At 36.1% G+C, this 20,265-nt stretch overlaps 1 protein-coding gene across 1 annotated transcript; it reads right to left on the bottom strand.

The window, feature by feature from the left end:
* Window positions 1-206: 206 nt before the first annotated feature.
* On the bottom strand, window positions 207-19,707 carry LOC134240505 (serine/threonine-protein phosphatase 6 regulatory ankyrin repeat subunit B-like). Its single transcript, XM_062722598.1, has 28 exons — window positions 19,202-19,707; window positions 14,874-14,975; window positions 12,570-12,668; window positions 9,816-9,929; window positions 9,491-9,595; window positions 7,952-8,050; window positions 7,766-7,867; window positions 7,325-7,525; window positions 7,134-7,232; window positions 6,947-7,048; window positions 6,762-6,863; window positions 6,583-6,681; window positions 6,333-6,461; window positions 6,100-6,228; window positions 5,870-5,986; window positions 5,688-5,786; window positions 5,063-5,266; window positions 4,854-4,952; window positions 4,647-4,748; window positions 4,045-4,149; window positions 3,831-3,932; window positions 3,631-3,729; window positions 3,167-3,307; window positions 2,954-3,061; window positions 2,465-2,869; window positions 1,008-2,379; window positions 749-898; window positions 207-670 (listed from the first exon to the last, which is right to left on the bottom strand). The coding sequence occupies exons 1-28, from the start codon at window positions 19,484-19,486 to the stop codon at window positions 474-476; spliced, it is 5,067 nt and encodes a 1,688-aa protein (XP_062578582.1). The 5' UTR covers window positions 19,487-19,707; the 3' UTR covers window positions 207-473.
* Between the last annotated feature and the right edge of the window lie 558 nt (window positions 19,708-20,265).

The raw sequence follows: 20,265 nt of genomic DNA on the forward strand, positions 1-20,265 counted from the left end.
TATTCAAGATTACGACATTTTTGTGATCAAACAGCCACGGGTAGAAGAGAGCTGTAGGCAGCCTCCGGACCGTGGCTTGAGAGGATGGTGTTTGCTCTGCTTACGATTTACATTGGACTTCTGGGTCTAATTGGTGTCTCTATATTCTGTCCACTCAATAACTAAACAGATATGGTGTGGACCTTGCAAAAAATAAAAACATAACACATATTGTAATAATTTAATATGATAGAAGAATTTATCACGAATAATAAAAACATTTACCCTTTTCAGCCAGAAAGACAATGTTTGTGAAATGTAAAGGTTTTAATATAGCTTTGACGGGTAGAGATGCATTAATTTTATAAAGTAAGGATTTCTTACAATGGCGCCAACAGATAAAATCAGAATTTCGCGTATGTAGGTATATATATAATTCAGTATCATCTGGCTTAAGGCACACTTTTCAAAACAGGTCACATGATTTGTCCTTGCTAAGTCATCGGAGCGCTGTCTTTATCAAACCCAGAGCCTTTACCCACTGCCTCATTTTCCTCCTCATCAGAGAGAGCAGTCCCTATATCTTCGATTCCTTGCATTGACTTGTATTTCTTTACAACCATTGGCCAATCAACTACATCTTCCAACCTCAATGGACCATTCGCATGATGTGAAACTCGTAGAAATCCCCCTATGTAAAGTGCAAAGGTCGTTTATAGAGATCATTAAAGTTAATATAAAATGTTAAATGTATTGATTATGCACTTACCATCTGGGGCTACTTGAGTGTTTCTTCTGACAACATTTTTTAGCCACCCTGCATTGTGAGCTAACAGATCCACAGAACGGGAGTCCGAAAACGCATCAATGTCGTCATCATCGCTGATGTAATCATCTGCGTGCACATTACACAGTTTTCCTGGAAAGAGGTGTTCCATTAAAATCATTTACTAACAGGAAGAAAAATATGATAGACTTTTCTCAGTCATTGATTTATCATGTAAAAACTGTAAAACTGCGTACATTACCTTTATGCTTGTATATGGCGCGACAATACGTGAAAAGCTTAGTAAACAGATTTAGAGGAGATGGGGTCGCTGACGTCTTGTTCATGTTACGAATGAGCTTGGCGCGACCGAATTTCCACTCCGTGTCTGACTGCTGTTGGATTCGCTGATACGTGTCTGACATCATTGCAATCAATAGATTAATGAGTACGATCAAAGTTACCATCATATAAATCCCAAAGGTCACCTTGGCCATGTAAACAACCCAAACTGGACTCTGATTGGTAAGGGGAAGTCCATCTGGATCAACCAGACCAAACAGAGAAAAGAATAACAATCCAAATGACTCAATCAGTGTAAATTGAGCTACTGTCGCGTCTCCATTTCCAACGCCTAGCCCTTGGGTTGGGTCCACTACTTTTGGTGCATATACAGGCTGATATATTGCAAGTAAATGCAAGGTGAAACCAGCGATGAATATTAACAATATAACAAGAAATCGCGTCAGGTCTTTCAGTAAATCCCTAATAATGATTGCCCATGGACCAAAAAGATGATGGAAAGACAAGAAGTCTAACAATTGAACAAAACACATCAACAGGGCCCAGGCGAAGAAATAATTCCGGATAAAGATGAGCAACAGTCTCTCATTTGTGTCAAAGGCAAACGCCAACACATGGCAAAATACTCCAATTGCACTAATGCCGATGGAAATTACTTTAACCCATCCTAGTCCTCCTCTGTCACCGGGATTTGTCAATTCAGACACAAGAAGTCCTGATAACCATGACAACAGGAGCCATTCATAGACGCTAGGAATCATGGAAGCAGACTGCCAGATGGGTGCCCGTGGATAAACAACAGTCAGAAGAAATAATAACATTAAGTAGAGATGGCTAACGAGGTATGCCATGAATTTGATAATAGGAACACGATTGAACCGGTGACGTAAGGGTAACGAGAACATGAGCCAGATGACTGGAATGAGAAGGAAGGTCATGAAAACCATCACAATTTTCCAGGTGGCCCATTTTAAATTCCCCATCCATACATCTGTTAGATATTTTTGGACAGCAGGATGTGAAACTACCTCTTTTTGTTCGTTTTCTATGAGAACATCTAGAAATGGAGTTCCGTTCCAATCAACAGCCTTCAGAATATGACCTGCACTATTGGGGCTAGCTGCAATAGCCAAGAGTTCTGTCGCCATGTTTTCACAATAATCTCCCGCGGAAGTTAAATCACGTGACCTTTCCTTCTCCCTAACAGCCAAAATCCGGAAGTTGTTTGATAATCTGGCAGCAGTGTCTACTGGAGCAGGCGATAACAGAATAAACTCCTCAATACATCTGTTATGGTTATTTTTTCCACATACCATCAAGTCAAAAACAAACTGAAAATAAATATGCAACTCTTTAACTTACAAATGTTATTTTCAGAAAGAAGTGGAGTGACAAACGACAAGCCCACGGTCCTACCTTTTTATCATCCATTAGATGATTTGTGTTATGGTCGCGCCTCATGAGGAAACTAAGAACATCTGAGTGATTGGCGGCAGCGGCAAAACAAATGGGAACTTTCCCATCCTTTGTTTCAAACTTGGGAGATGCACCACTCTCTGTAAGGAGCTTAACGACGTTAAGATACCCCGCTTTAGCAGAGAAATGGAGGGCCGTCCAGCCATTCTTGTCACAAGCATTTATATCTGCTCCTTGACCTAACAATAACGCCACCATAAAGATATGGCCGTTCGCCGCCGCTAAATGGAGAGCTGTTCTTCCTCGTTTATCTTTGATATGGAGTTGGGATGTTGATTTGCTTAACAACAAGGAAACGACTGACGTATGTCCGCCCTGTGCTGCTAAATGGAGTGGGATGGCACCCTATGTTGTGTAATGGAATCAACTATTATGGCTTGTTTGAAAGGAGCTAAAATTTTAAAATAACAGCACAAAATTTTAGTTTACCTGTAAATTTGTGGACACATCTGCTTGGACGCCAGGTGAATTCAGCAGAAGACGAACCAAGCCCTCATGACCTGATTGTGCAGCCAGATGGAGCGGCGTCAAACCAGACTGAGGGTACGATATCATATAACGGATTACTTAAGCAGGTCATTTGATTTTCTGCTTCTAATACAGTGGGAAAAAAATAGATAAAAATATATTCTTCCGAATTACCTCTGCCCCGAGATCCTTCAATCCAGAATCCCCTCCCCCAGGGTATTCACTTTTCACGGTTGCTGGAACTTTGGTCAACATTTCTCGTACGAAGTCGACTTGTCCATAATGTGCAGCACAGTGAATAGCACTCAGACCAGTCTGCATACATGTAGTATGATTAATGCTATTTTCTCGGTTAACTTATTGTTTTTTTATATTTTCAATAGATATCGTTTATAGATTTGAATCACGATTGATTTTAAAGAATTTTCTAATTGAAACGGAACTAATATGATATTATACTCATCAGTCATCAACAATAAGACATTTTATACAAATACATGTATTTTGATGTGGTGTTAAACTTTTTTCATTAAACAAAGTTTCCGCGAATATCTAAGGATTACCTATAGACTGTCATTCGCTGTCTGTTGTTAATGTTTTGCGAGTTTGATTTGTGAACTTTTTTTAATTGTACTTACTTTTTTGCTGGTAGTTCTCCAATTAATATGACTATCTAAAGCTTCAAGAATATTAACGTGACCGTGTTTGGCACTCAGATGAATAGCGGTCATTCCATCCTATAAAAGAAGAAATATATCATTAAAAAAATTAAAAGACTTTTAGGACTAAAACATAACTTATTTTTTATTTATGTTTATAAATCAGAATATCGTTTTACCGCGTTTTCATCCGCAGCCGATGCTCCTGCTTTTAGGAGTACCTCCACGACTTCCTTGTGTCCCCCGGCCGCCGCCAGGTGGAGCGCTGTGGAGTTGTTTGTCTGAAAACCAAATTATAATTAACATTCTTTTCTTTGTTTGAAGTGTTCTTTAAACACCAAAAATTAATTCCTGGTATTGATTTACAAAAGAATAAGAGTTTTAATTCCTCACCCTGTTTCTGGCAGTGGTTACAACGGTCTTATTGAACTTCATAAGTTCCCGGATGACAGCCACGCTGCCTTTTGCAGCGGCTATGTGGGCACATGTCATACCATTCTATAGCAAAAACACAATTGTGTCTCATACATGTAATAAAGTGGTAGAAATCAGAATTGGAATATTTTTCATCTTTTGGATTACATGTACAATATTTGTGATAGCATGCTAGTGTGATATTAACTGTTAGGGTCATTTGAATGGACATGCAAATTACTATCACTAGATTTTGGCGCATTCATGCAATGGCATTAAAGCTACACGCTGTTAAAATTAGGATCTAAGGGTATTGGGGGTATCAAGGATGAGGGAAACGCAATAGTGATTTTTTTTAACTATCTACCAGTAAATTGTGTGGTTTGTTTATTTATTTTGACTTCATTTTCACATGCACGGTTGAACACATCAAAACATGCAATGTATACTTACTTCATCCTGAATTAAACAAATAAAATTATTGAATGTAGTCTGGTTTGAGTTTTTACGAGCAATTTACTTAATTTCATCGGATAGAATAATACAATGATTTATAACAATGAATTTCTGTGATTTATTACCGTGTTTGCCATGGAGACGAGCTCTGGTCTATGTTTCAGGAACAACTTGACAACATCTGAATGATCATTTTCTGCAGCAAGGTGGAGCGGTGTTTGTCCATGCTACAAAAATTAGTTTTTCATGTCCATACAATTTACAACTCAAAAAAGGAAAACTTCTCTGAAGCATCCATCCCAACAAAGAAAGAACCAAACATCAGCACTTACTACGTCAGTAGCGTTTGCGTCCGCTCTCATTTTCAACAATGTGTTACAAACCTCCATCTTTCCACATTGCGCTGCCATGTGTAATGGAGTTTGCTTCGCCTGGAAGTTGAATAAAAACAACTGTTACGAAAGGGAGTTGACAACTTTTTCCGTAAATTTTTCAAAATAAATTGCATTTCACTGACACATCAATAAGAGGTATATTTTACCAATGACAAAGCGTCAATCACAGCGCTATGTGTCTCTATCAGCAAGCGAACTAAATCATTGTAGCCGTTCTGTGCCGCTAGATGGAGTGGTGTCAGCCCCAGCTTGGATTTAGCATTTACAAAGGCCTTATGCCATAGTAGAACGTCGGCAACTTGTTCATGTCCGTTTTCTGCCGCTAAATGGAGCGCTGCTTTTCCATGGTACTGCAAGATGAAATGTAATACTTAGAAACTATATTGATAATCCTTCATATCTTAAGCAGAAAAAAAACCATTCTCATGTATTACAAGTTAATTGGATAGATAAATCCTTGATCTTAGCCAAGCTCAGTGGAATGCACTAACGGACGTTAAACGGATGGGAAAATTTTTAACCCATTATCTTCGCATGCATTTTTGTCTGTTTCTAGTTCGCTTAAAGATCAATAGGCCTATTAGTACGGTAAGCATCGCTTTCCATGCGTTTTGGTATGAACCTCTGAAACGATGAAGTCCGATGCTAATCGTATAAGATTTTTTTTAACCGTTGGTCGATCATGGCGGAGGACAACTTTAAATAGCGCATTACCAACAAATTGCTTTCCACCGTTTCATATCAAAAAATGTTGTTTGATAGAATCCTCACCTCATCAAAAACGTCAACTCTTGCATGGTATTGGAGAAGGATTTTTACAATCTGAAGATGTCCTTGCTCACTCGCTACAAGTAATGGGGACCAACCGTTCTAAAATTGAAATATGTAAAATACCAGAAATGCCAAAGATATCTGAAAGAGTTAATGTCATAGAAACCAGAGATCACCATTACCTTAGATTGTTTGTTAACTGCGTTCTGGATGCTAGTATTACCAATGTGCTTCACGATCTCCAGCAAAATATCCTCATTCCCCGCACGTGCACAATAATGCAGAGGAGTTTCGTGTGTCTAAATTGGGACATAGTAGGATGAATGCTCTATGTTTTTTATAGAAGACAAGGAAGGAAATTTCTGAAAACTTTTTGATGTTTGATGAAGTTATACTTGGAAAAAGTACTCACAAGTTTGGTCTGTATTTTCTTGTCCCCATCATACTGAAGAAGTAACCTCATTATGTCCGTGTCTTCAAACTCAAAATGCGTCATACTTTTCACAAGTTCTGCTGCATAGTGCACTGGTGTTTCCCCCTCCTGTAGGGAACCAACCACAAGATGGTAATGATAAAGATGGAAGAAAATGTCACCACGTCGTTTGAAAGTTTATATTGTTGATGCCGGATTTGATAGTGACTTACCCAGTTCTGTTGGTTGACCAACATGACGGCGTCTATCCGTGATGACGTCCTGCTGACGTAAGTTAAAAGTTCTGTAGCGACGGCCAGGTGACAGTGACGAACGGCAACATGAAGTGCAGTTTCTCCGCTCTATATAAAGAAAAGAAATTGCAGGATAATTGGCCACCTTTACTACATGCAAAACAATACACATTTAAAGAGGATCTGCATTTGAAAAAGCATTTTTTATAAAGAGGGGTCCCTTACTGACCTTGGATTGTTCCGTTGGGTCGCCGCCCTCTTCCAGAAGAGCTTGTACCATTTTCAGTTGTCCGTTTCTGGCAGCAATGTGCATAGCAGTCTCACCGTTCTGAAATTTTTCACAGAATTGAAAAAAGGTCAAATTAAACAGAGGAACAATGTGATATATCTTCTATGTGAAACACATACTTCTCTGACGGCATTGACATCTGCTCCACTTTTCAACAACATTTCTGCGCATTTTTCGCCATCTTTAGTCCTGGCAGCGATATGGAGAGGTGTTTCTCCGGCCTGAAAATATTACGAAAACAATAAAACAATGTAAGAACATTCTGAATCCAAGTATGAAAGATCTGGGGAAAAGTATACTTTACCTTTCCACCTTTGAATTCTACTTGTGCACCGTAACCTAGCAACATTTGAACCACCTGCGGTTTGCCATACTCGACCGCCAGATGAAGCGCTGTATATCCATCCTGAAACGATTTTTATATATCCGTAATAAAATGAAAATATTTTTCGATCAATTCAAAATAAATGCAATAGAAGTCCATGACTTACCTTTGTTTTTGCATCAACAGACGCCCCTTTAGACAACAAGGCCCTGACAACATTGGTATGTCCCCTCATTGCCGCTGTGTGTAGACAAATGGCACCAGACTACAGAGAAAAATGTTAATAAATTTATCTCATTTTTGGGAAGAAGCATTGGAGTGGTCAATGCAGCCCTCTAAAATCCTTGATACATTTACCTTGTTCGGCATGTGAAGAGGTACTCCTTTCTTAAGAAACGTGAGGGCGGTATCAGGGTGGCCGTACTGAGAAGCGATGTGCATCAGAGTGCTTCCGTCTTTGGTACGGGCAGATATGGACGCTTTACATTTGTCCACCAGAAGGTCCACAATAGCGGTGTGTCCACGTTCAGCTGCGATGTGGACAGGCACGCGGTCAAGCTTGAAAAAACGACATCATTTCAAAATCATAAACTTGAATTCACAAGCTTATAATCATTAAAAATATTATTAAACAGTTTGCCAAAATAGCTTCGAAAATGTGTCGAATATGATTTCAAAATAAATTGTGAATGGTAAATGATTTCATATACTTTTTCTTTTACTTGTAGAAATTTATTCTAGTGATTTGCTGTAAATAAATGCAAACAGATTCATATATTTTTGTGTCTAGCTTCGTACTTTGTCGGTTAGATTTGGATTTGCCTTCATCTGGTACAGATACTTCACCATTGCGTCATCTCCCTCCCACGCAGCGATGTGCAATGGAGTATGACCATCTTCCTTAAAACCGGAAATGACATTAGTAATGACATCAGTACTTTGTGAGTTTATTCAGAATAAGAGATGATATTTTTTTCTACTCACGTTCCTTATGTCTACTGGAGAGCCAGCCTCTATCAACATTCGGGCCAGTTCTATGTCTTTTCGTCTGCAGGCAATGTGAAGAGCAGTGTCCCCATTTACCTGTTTAAGCAGAGATGATGCGAGGAGGACAAGAGAGATTTATATAAGATCTATTCAACAGCATAAACCTAAACTTAAGTCTATACTTCTTTAGATAAGGGTTTCGATTAGTGTAAGTCTTAGAGCTTTGAAAACGTTCCATGTAACAATTTGAGACCAGTGTCTATCTTTAAAAAAAAATTACTCAGTAATTTGAACTTTTGTCCATATTTAGCCGGGCTTATTGCTCAAAGAGCAATTGCCGGCTTATGTCATCCTGTTCAAGACAGGATGTCAACCCCATAGTCGCCATTTTAAAGTTACGTGTAAAAATATAGTTCTTACTCTCAACCGCTTCTGAGATAATACAAACGCTAAATAAAGCAAAATAAATATAACGAAGTTTTATCTAAATAAACAAACATTAGTAGCAATGACTTTGAAAACTTCAGTCTTAAGTCAAAGAACCTAGTTTATTAGCGTAAGGATTTCTGATAATCAGTGTTATCGTAGTTCTCTACACTAACGAGGAAAAACAGGAGAGGGAACCAGACTGGCCTGTTTGTTTACATTCAGCCGTAGTACCAGATTAATTTTGATTCTGACAATATCGGACCGTGGTATTTGGATCAAAAACTGTGTCTTATAATTTATATTGCTAGTTTTAAAATAATTTTTTCATCAGAATTTTTAATCTGATTTTCTTGTTATTTATCTGTTAATATAATATAAACGTATGAGTCATGTAAGAAATTCATTTTACTCTGTAAATGAGCCCGGCTCTCTGTACTTCTGAGTACTTTGATTTTGGTTAGGGATCATAAATGCATTTTCTGAATTACTCGGTGAGACTGAATAGATACATTTTCTAGTGTGTGGAAGCATTGAATTTCAAAAACAAATATCTTTTTTCTTTCTCGAAAAAGGTTGCAAACCAAATGTATGAAAGAATCAATACTGCAGTTGAAAGATTTTGAAGATTCTAACGATATTCAATACAGGGCAGTTATCTTTATCTATTTTACCTGAGAAGTAGGTTTTTAATCGACATAAGATGACAAAGCAAAATTGCACCATGTATCAAAAATTATCTAATGGGGTTCTTTTGTGAGGTATAATGATCATTTTTAGTCACGATTGCATGTTTCTACTGGCCTGTTGGCATTATGTTCACATTTAGCCGATAATCTGTATAAACTACACTTAATGTTGCAGAAACTGGCATTCATTTCACTCCCACGAGAGAATAAGAATTTCCCATAAATAGTTTTCAGAAATCAACGTTCTAAGATTTCAACCACGCTGAGATTGTTTCAGATTTGTTCAGATGCAGCATCTAGTGGCAATGCTATATAATTCTACAAAGACTACTTCTCAGCTGAATTATTTACAAGAAAGCACAGACATGCATAAAAAAAATCTAGAGTTTCCTTTCGCCGGGCTACAGAAGCACACCCGTACTTTTCTCTGGAGGTGAAGCTGGGACTCCGCACACTGAGAAAGTAGTTCCTTACAAACCGCTGTGTTACCTGCCTCCGCCGCCAAAAATAGAGGGATGCAACCATTCTACCATAAGACAGACATCAGCAATTTAGAAAAATAACAATAAGTATGAGTATAAACTAAAAATAGCACCTGTAATCGTTTTTCTCAGTGTTTCAATGAGATAAACTTTTCAAAATTTATTTGAAATCAATTCAGCTTTTTTTCTAAAGTAAGAGATGTTTTCTGATTTTTTTTTTTTTTTCAATTTTACGCAACCAGTGTTTGACTGACAGATTCATACTTTATCTTGAGTGAGCCTTAGGTCCTTGTTGGAGTTTTTCAGCAGGATTTGTACAACAGACATTGCTCCACTCTGACGAGCACCTGCCATGTGGATGGGTAGCTGGTCATTGGGCTGAACAGAACAACACAACGATAAACTATGTCTAAGATTTATTTAATGTACGAGGGCCGTTCAAAAATTACGCGGACTGTGCTATTATTTACTCTTACAGACGTCATAAAGTTATGAAATTTCACAGAGATATGTATCTCAAAGATTCCAATAAATTTAAGGCAAAATTTCTGTATTTTAAAAAAATTACACTAAAATTATCGGTATATTGATATCGCTGATTTAGAGGTACGGAGCACGACAAAAAATTTGAAGCAAAAGCATGCGGAATCCAAAATTTAACTCATTTGTTTTCTATAATTCTCAATATTTTTCGACAATTTTCTCAAATGTATCTTTAAATTGATCTATTATTGTGTATTTGGATTTCTGGCGTGATATTTGAAGTACTAATAGAAATATAGTGATTTTCCTCTGATGCGATCCCCGTGAAAACGACTGTGAAAATGACGTCTCGTGAATTGACGGCGCACCACACTTTAGTTAAATTATAAGTAATGCTCGAGATATCGCCAACATAGATCCAAAATATGCATAATAAAACATGTAGTAAACTAGGGAAATCGTGACATTCGTTCACAAATAGTAAATAGGAATTTTAGACCATTAGACCTCTGTAAAATGGCTATACGGGAGGACATGAAAAGGATTATCGACGAAATCTTTATCTGGAATGTAAAGAACGTGATTGAGAGTCATCAATATCCCACTACATCTCATAAATACCTGCAGTTTTTAGTTTCAAAACAAAAAAAAGAATATTCTTTACTTGTTTAATAGTTTAAAGCTTGACAAGAAATCCGTTTTGATGTTGAGTAGATAAGATGACTCAAACTGTACAGGTACTCTTGGGAAAATGTTGAAAAATTGAAAGTTCAATCACATATTTTTTTTATAATGTCTGTGACGTCGAGGATTTTGCTGCTCCGTGACTAAATGATATGTCCTGAAAAATCACTCAAAATTGATATTGATTTACAACATTTTGATATGAAGTTTTGTAGACCATATAAGTAAAGATTCTTTTATATTATGTGCAACATTTTGCCCGATTATGTCGTCAAATATTTTTTCTGTGCAGCAAGTCCGCGTAATTTTTGAACGGCCCTCGTATTTTAAACAGCTTTTATCCGCGTGCGAGAATTGTTTGCAAGTTTTGCGACATACTTAACTCGCGAATATTAATCGCCGTACGTGAACCATAGAAAATATTTTAAAAAAAATGTTTTTTCAGTTTGATTTCAAACAGACGATCAATCGAAAGATATCACTAATAATAGTTGGTTTACAATTATTGTTGAACCTCCAATTCACTGATGATGACAACTTCGGCGAAAAGTACAGCCCTATACATGGGTGGAATAAAACTGACTAATTCTTATAATACTGGTATATTTTTCCTAGATATAGAATTTTATCCCCAATAAAAGAGTGGAATGATAAGTGCAGTCGGTTAACTCCCTGCTACTTTATATTCAAAAGTAAATTTTTACATCCTGATGCGAATTTCTTCCAAGCGTTTCTTTTTTCCTATTTCTCACACTTGTAAACCAAACTGATGATTAAAAATTTAATCTGTTGTGTAATATAAAACAGTTCAAGACACAGAAGGTAGCAATCTTTGCAATGCAGAAACTTCTGTATTAGCTAGTTACCCAATGGTTGAACAACAACTGCAAAGCCAATGCTTAAACGTATAATTTATACGACTCTACAGTTACTAAATTCAAATCAAAATGAAACATTTATGCCACAATAAAAGGAACGGCATGTATTTTTGTCATAAAACTACCGCCTTAATGTTTTTTCTACAACGATTTCTATTTTCTATATTGACAAATTCCAACTCAAACCTAAAATAAGCAGTTACCGGCAAAAGTTTTGGAAAAAATTATCGAATACGACCCTTTTTATCTCTACCTCTAATTTAAGTATTCCAAATCAAACACACTTCAAAAATTCGATACGAGTGTCAACAGGGTTTAAAGTCTCGAAAGGCGTTTATCTTAACTGTTTCATTTACAAAAATCGGGCATATTCTCAGACATTTAAATTTTTTCAATAAATTCATAGATCGTCGGTTTGAAAGAGTCTTTCCCTCTCTCTTTAAAAATAAGATAAAAGGATGACTGTAATCTCGTATCTTTGATTTCATCGGTATTTTTACTTTAATTGACGGATTTGATGAAGTGCGTCAGCTGTCAAGGTAAATACACTGTCTTGACTTAGGTATCATCAACTTCAAAACAAATAAGACCGAAGATTTACACGAAATTTCCATCGCCAATTCAATGGTAACGTACACGGGAACATGGAGGGATTCATCGATCTACCAACTTCCGGAAATGAATGATGGCGCCTGCATCAGATTTGCATTATCATCTCACTAGTCCAACCGCGGGAAAAGAGGAAATGAATCGCTGGAGGTTGTGTCACACCGCGAAACAAAATAGAGCTGTCTATTAAAATCGCGTAAACTGGTATCTGATTCATGTGATGAGAAAGAGAGATTCCACAATTAATGATTAGTGGTGCATCACTCATCCCATAGCACTATGGTGACACGAAAAAATCTTTAGAAATTTGAATTAAGCAATTAAGCAATTATAGGAATTGATTAAATTCTTAATATGAACTTACACCACCGGGTATCGTTTGATCCGCCTTCCTGTTAATAAGTAATTTGACCACATCATCTTTGGCAAATGTTGCCGCATAGTGTAAAGCAGTCCGACCGTCCTGAAAAAAGGACGAATAATTCAAAACAATTAAACAGAATATAGATATGTGTATGTATAAATAATCATGTTAACGAAATGTAACGCATGGAAAATGTGGAGATAACGAACAGAGCAAACACGGACCTCCAAAACATTGGGGTGGGATCAGGTGCCATGGAGGAGTGAGCATTCCCTGCCGACCGGTCACACCGGCCGTGAGCTCCTTGTAATGATCGGGAAATAACGAAAAAAAAACTTCATCATTTGATTTGATGAATTTTTTTAATTTGCTGACAGCTAGGTCATTGTATCGACCATTGAACTTTCGAAATGATGACCGGTCGGCAGGAGATGCTCACTTCTCCATGGCACCTGATCCCACCTCTGATGTTTAGGAGTTCCGTGTTTGCTCTGCTCCTATTTTATATTGTTTTGTGGACTTTTGATCTTGAATACTGTCCGTTATCTCCAAATGTTTCATTACCAAACTTAACAAAAATGTTTGTTTTTTAAATCATTTTTTATGATTTTTTTAAAATAATCAATGTACCGATATGTGTTATTCCGAACTGCAAATTCAGAATTGTACAGAGGACAATTGAAAAAAAAAATAGTTCAATAGGCCTAAAAAGAATTTTGTTTTTCATAACCCAAGGCACTCTTCACCCATTTTTGTCATCAGAACTACCATGTTTTAACATTTTATTAGCAATTTCACCTAGATTTAAGAATAAGTTTTCAAAATTTCGATTGTTAACAGGTTTCAAGGGACTTATAACTACTTCAGTCGTTTTGAGCTAGTGACTCTTTGGCTCATAATTGGTCAAATAGAGATGTATGATTAATGGCTTGGATTACTTTGATTTTAGGGCTGTATCACAAAGATACTACAGTTGTAGTATTGCATATTGAGATACAAATAACCTGAATGCTTTGGATATTGAAAGAATCTTATATTTGTGGATGAGTGGTTAGTAAGTTTAGTGTATTTAATTTGGACGAAGATACACTAAAAATCAATACATCTGACTTTGTAGATATAGATTTTCTGGATGAATGATCAAGTTAGAGTAAGGCCAATTTCCAAGTGGAAGTAATAGAATAATTTGATTTGAAGAGAAGTTATCATTGAAACATGAATAGTGTTCTTCTGTACGAAACTTCATTGGAATTCTATTTCGTGAAATTTTTGAAATAAAGTAATTATTTATGCCACTTGAAATGCATAAAAGATGCTGAAGAAGGTGCATTTGTCTTATGTTTTCTGGGAGATACCATGCTACAATCATCGGCAGAATTTTTTCTGTCTTGATAAAGTCATCGGCGGGTTAACCGAGCAAGACGTTTGCTAATTATTGAATTGTTAGAAATTCACATAATGAGTTACACGAATTTCTCATAATTCAGTAATAATAAAACAACACAATAATTAACAATAATTAATTAAGCTGTTTACTTGCATGGAATCGTTATCATATTTATTATCATTTTACATCAAACCCCACGTGAATTCTTGTATTTGTTAAACTGTTATTTACTCTGGTCACAAATCGTTTCATGTTTCGGTTTTCTATTGATTTTTCAAGCTTGAAAGCATAAAAATACCTGTAAAAATAATTCTGCGTAAAACAAACTTGTTTCCCAATGATATTATTATTATTAATATTGATTCTCATTGTTTTATTTCGCAATGAGAATTGAGATCCCTCTAACATTATGTCAACCGCGGACTATATGTTGAAAAAAAATCTCCTTAGCTAGATATCAATATCAATTTTACTCAAGAGCCTCAAAACTTCTTGCTATAACTTAATTGTTGAAAAAAACAACAACAGTTACTTCATGAAATTATTTCATTTTAACATTAATTTTAACATTGCTGCGAATTTTCCACAGGAACTTTAACTGATATATGATCAAACAAATTTAACTAGATTGAATTCCATGAATAAAGCATATTGTCAAGAACACTGTTTTAGAAAGGGGAGGGAGGTCATAGTATGTCGGCAGTCTTACCTGGGCGCGGTCATTAATGGGGTAATAGTATGTCGGATGACATGAGGAAGCAGTCTTACATGGCCGTGGTCATTAACGGGGACATACTATGCCAGGTGACTTACCTGGGCGCGGTCAGTATGCCGGGTGACACGAGGACGCAGTCTTACCTGAGCGCGGTCATTAATGGGGTCATAGTATGTCGGATGACATGAGGACGCAGTCTTACCTGGGCGCGGTCATTAATGTTGGCTCCCAGGTCTAGCAGACGTTCAGCGATCACCAACTTGTTCTCCCGCACGGCCACCATCAGGGGAGACAACCCACCCTCCTACAAAATATCATACTACGTTTTATAAGCATTGACACAATTTGTCTTTCAGTTCTGTATTTGACTTTACGAATTTTTTTCAATTTCACAAAGCTCTTTCTTCAACTTCACACATTGTAGCTCATCTTAAAACTTCAAAAGGAATTTTTCAGTTTAAAATAGCTTTGTTATCAGCTTCCACACATCTTTTTTTCAACTTCATTATTACAACACATTTTTTTAAACAAATTAAAGCAGTTTTTTAACTTCACACAGGTTTTTCTTCATTTACAGAAATTTTTTTCAACTGTCTTCACAAACTTTTTCTTTAATTTATTATGGACACCAGTATTTCAACTAAATCTCACTGCCGTTGTTTTTAACTCCACACTCTTTCATCATATAATTTCAAATAGTTCTTCTACAATTTGAGTAATCTCTTCTTTCATCTTTACACAGTATTTTTTTTTCAAATTCACACAGCTCTTCTTTGTATTTCACTCTTTTTTCAGCTTTTTACCTGCATACACTTACTTTCACGTCACTCAACTTAAAACATCACGCGCACTTTAAACCTTTTGAAGCCTTTTCTTCAACTTTACCCGCCTTATTTTTCAAACCCACTCTTTTTCAAATTCACTAGCTTTTCTTAGACTTTTCTAAACTCTTTTTATCAACTTCATGCATCTTTTTCAACTCCATGTAGCTCTTTTTTTAATAGAAGACAGTCTAATCCTCCCATTTTAAGACCCTCCTGGAACTGGTTTCATTGGTCAATTGGTCAATTAAGAAATGAATTAAATTTTTAAAGATTCATTAGGAAATGAACTACGACACTTCACACCGGCATATTTTATGAAGCGCGTTAGCCAGCGTGAAGCGTCGTAGTTCATGCACCTAATGAATCTTCAAAATTTAAATTCATTTCTCATATTTACATTGTTTTTTTGATCAGGTGCCACAATTCAACTGTCATTTTAAAGGCAAAGCAGTTTGCACTAAAGTTTTGACGTCAAGTACGGTATTATGACGTTACAATGGAGATATTCATGCTCGTCCAATGTAGTTCATGAGAAAATGAACAAATTTGATACTCATATTTGCAAAGAAACTTAATTGCAAATGTAAATATTTAAAAATATTTCTGGCATTATAGCGCTTTGTACATTATATAGATTTTTATTTCAAGCATTATTCTCTTTTATAAGTGTCAGATGCTTCCTTATAATTTTTTCACTTCATAAAAAAATAACAAATCCTCTCTCATTTTTTAAAACACAATTTTTTAAGTTTTAAAATTAAATATTTCCTTTTTAATTTCAATCTTTTTAAAAAATATTTTTGATATGCAAAAATAATTACTTATTTTCAAACAAAATACATGTACACTTAATTTTTTCTCCGAGAGAAAAGGTAATAAAAAGTATATTGTATTTCGACAGATATAATTCAACGACTCAAAAAAGACCATTTCATTCAATCCATCAAGTCTCTCCTTTGAAATAAGATTTCTCTGCGTTTTTCTTCTTGGATATTGACATGTTTTATTCATGTATAAATTACATGTATTAACCAACTGACATTGAATGCGAAGACGCAACCAATTACACGACCCATTTCTCTTATTATATAAATCATTCGAAGTTTCAAATTTCATTTCTACTTTGTATGGATTGACACTGTGAAATGTCCTTTGATAAGACATAAAATGTAGTGCGATTTTCTCAGTCGGCAGGGTAACTCGATAACATGGGACATTTTTCTGATTTCATCCACCATTAAATCTCTGTTTGCCTCATTAGGTGTCAGTTACATTACGAACACAGATTATCAACACGGAATATTGATAAAACGTTCTTAAAGCATCCATTGTCAATACACCTCGATTTTTCTCATGCACTTGGTTAATAATAATAAAAAAATAATCCAAATATTACGTCTCTAAGGACTCGTTTCATATATTTTCTAAGTTGGGTGGGTGGGGTGAGGATCCTTTGATGACCTTGCTGTACTTAGTTGACGTTGTACATATTAAATAGTACCGTATACATTTAAACATCATGCAGGATTTTTATTAGTTTGTATGTTTTCGTATTATTTTTTGTTTAGCGTTTACGTGCGGGTAGCTATTTGCATTTCAGTCTCAATCGAAAATCGAACTAGTTTATTTACAGTTATTTTCCTTATGCATCTGTACTTAATGCCTTGAGCATTATTTTCTATATTTAAATATTGTCTACCAATGTTTAAGGATGAATATTGATAGAAAAAAAATGATGAATAGATGTACATTTGAATAAATGTACTAAGAAAACTTTTTTCAAATGTGGGTACCCGGTTTACTCAATTAAAAAAAGCTTCTTAACTTTTTTTTTACTCTACATTGCCAACGATAAGGTTTTTTTCTTTTTTAAAAAAAATATCAGACCACAAAAAAGGTCGGATTTGGGGGAGCATCTCGACAGCGTGTTGTTTAGTTTCTAAAATGTAGGGGGTTTTGCGTCATTTATTTGGGTAGCTGTAGAACTGTAGCATTATGGTTTTATATACCCTGGTATATTAGTCTTCGACCAAAAAGCTACTATCTGGTGCAAACAAATGTGCAATTCACGGCGCAAGATTTTTTTGCGTACGAGCTGTTGAGAAGAATTTCTCCATATTGCGCATTTCGCATTCAGGATTGGTCAATCCACTTCCTTTCACTCTCTAATTCCAGAAACATTATTTAACTAATCTGCATATTTTATCCACCTCAAAACCTTTTATACTGTGTAGTTTTCTCTAAGAGCGATAACATTCTTTGATTTGAATTTTCTGCAATCCAACAGACCATTCAAATCAAGCTACATTTGATCCATGTCCTTTTTTAAAATTCCTTACTATTAAGGGTTGGAAGGTGGATAAAATATACAGATTGGTTTTAATAATGTGTCTAGATTTAGGGAGTGAAAGGTATTTGATTTACCGATGCTGAAAAGTGGAGAAATTCTCCCCAACAGTATGCAAAAAATCTTGCACCCAAAATTGCACATCTTTTGCATAACGGGATCTGCAGCGTTATGGTCGAAGACTAATATATAAAACCTTACCGCTACACTTCTGCAGCTATTATTTGGGACGAGAGAAGTTACGTTTAACTTATCAAGAATGTGTACATTGAAAAATCACAAAAATGTTTTCAAGAACATAGTTTTCTGTGTGTTTTCATATTTCATCGTTTTCAAAAATTCGCACACCCGCGCGTCATTGACTAATTTCAATTTATTCAAATACAATAAAGCGCATTGAAGTGGTAAAATTTTCCGTTCGAATGGAACGTTTTGAGCTATCTTTAGAGTGTTTATTGTCATCTTATGACACGCCCATTTCTTTAGAAATTGATAAAACGGTCAAGTTGTTTCTTCAAATACCACAGGTTTTCCTAAATGTAATAGCCAATCAAATTGAGGATCTAAATAAACACCGAGTAAACACGTGTCGACCGAAACATGTGTTGTGGTAACTTCAATAGACATGATAAGTTCAAAAATATGTACATATTCGTTGCAATTTGTGTTTTACAGAAGCGGGGACTAACTCCATCATCTAATTTTTTAAAGCTCCATTTCCGTGTAACTCATGATGCTTGTCGCGAAGAATGGGGTGTCCTAAAACTACGACGAATATTTTTTTCTAAAAATATGGGCGTGTCATTGTGTTATAATTGACGTTCAAAACATGACTCAGAACTTTTAATCCAAACGGAAAATTTTACCACTTCAATGCGCTTCATTGTACCAATTCATAATTTTGGCGATGAATGAAAGTTACACACTTTTTTTAACGCACTGTGTCAAAATACGAATACAGAAAAAAAGTACATTGAAGTACATGAATTTGTTAATAATAACCTGTCGTTTAGCTAACCATCCTTACAAACACGATTTCCTCAAATAATTCTATATTATCAGTGAATATCCTTTATTAACAAGATTTCCTTAGATCAATGTAAAACGTATTACTTGGTATTTCATTTTGGGGGGATCGGGGTCTTTTTTCTGTTCCTAAACCTCACCTTGTGAAAAAAGGGGAAAAAAGGTCGAATTATGTAAAATGACAAAAGTTCTTTAAAAAGTCGAATTATGTCACATGACAAAAGTTCTGAAAAATCTCTGATAAGCTGTACAAAGCAGTTTTTCTTGTTTGATTTTAAGACATTTGAGCTTTATAGGATCACGTGCGCTAGATTTTCGTTACCACTTCCTTACCTCCTCTCTCTGTGATACATCCGGGCTTCCTTTGTCCAGCGTCCGGAGCACCTGCTCTAACAACATCCACTCCCCCTTCAGACTCAGGGACAGGACTTTTCCCAGCCCCGTGGCTCCTGATCCCACGGAGAGATTGTCCAAATCTGTGCTTTTCACGGATACCCCGCTCCCTATCCCACTAGACGCCGTGCTGTTGGCCGCGGATGTGTCGTCCGGCTTGTCGTTGACCGGAAGTCCGGAGACAGACATCCTGTCACTCCATTTGTCGCTGTTTAGTTTGTCCATTTTTTAGGAGACTACATATTTAAGATTCCCTGACTTCTGTGTTGTATTCTTTCCTCACACTGAGATATCGATGAAGCTAATATAAGGCATTGATTTAGGTGTGCGGTGAAGGCACTTAATCGACGAAGTTATTTCTAGAAAAAAAAAGAACTCTATGTACGTTTTCTTAATTAACTCAACTGCTCAGTAATCACAGGAATGAAAAAAAAATTGATAGCTTTGCTTTAAATGATTTTTGTTTACAGAATAATTTTTCCCCACAACCCACAATTTCATATGAATGTCCCAACACGAAAAACTCGGAAAATCGGACTTGGCATGGTCCTATCCAAAGAATTTGTTTGTAACAATCATGGCAGTTTCCAGGTTCTTTAATTCATATCAAACTTTGGCTTTTTTAACATCACTTTACACTCAGGAGTCCGTCGAATATTTTCCATTTTTATCCTTCCTACAATGGTTCTCTGATAGCAACACTAATATGCTATCTGCATCGTATTATTCTCTTTATTTGTCTTGCCTCTCTGGGGCATCGCACCGCTGCTTGTTAAATTAAAACGATAAAGCGTTAATCAATATAAAAGAGAGGCCGTACGGGTAGATACGGAAGCTGGATTCAGTCACGTGGTCCCGGTAAAAATCAAAATTTGTAGACGCGTCTCTATGGAACTGAGTGTCCCGCTCTCCATTACTAATAACTCATCGTCATAACAAGATATCAATATGGAAAATAAATACATCTATTAGAGAAATTAAATGAACAATTACACTGTTGACAT

Source organism: Saccostrea cucullata, unplaced genomic scaffold (assembly GCF_032062105.1).
Source record: "Saccostrea cucullata isolate Sc308-1 unplaced genomic scaffold, CSIRO_AGI_Scuc_v1 ctg175, whole genome shotgun sequence".
In the NCBI taxonomy this organism is placed as follows: Eukaryota; Metazoa; Mollusca; class Bivalvia; order Ostreida; family Ostreidae; genus Saccostrea; species Saccostrea cuccullata.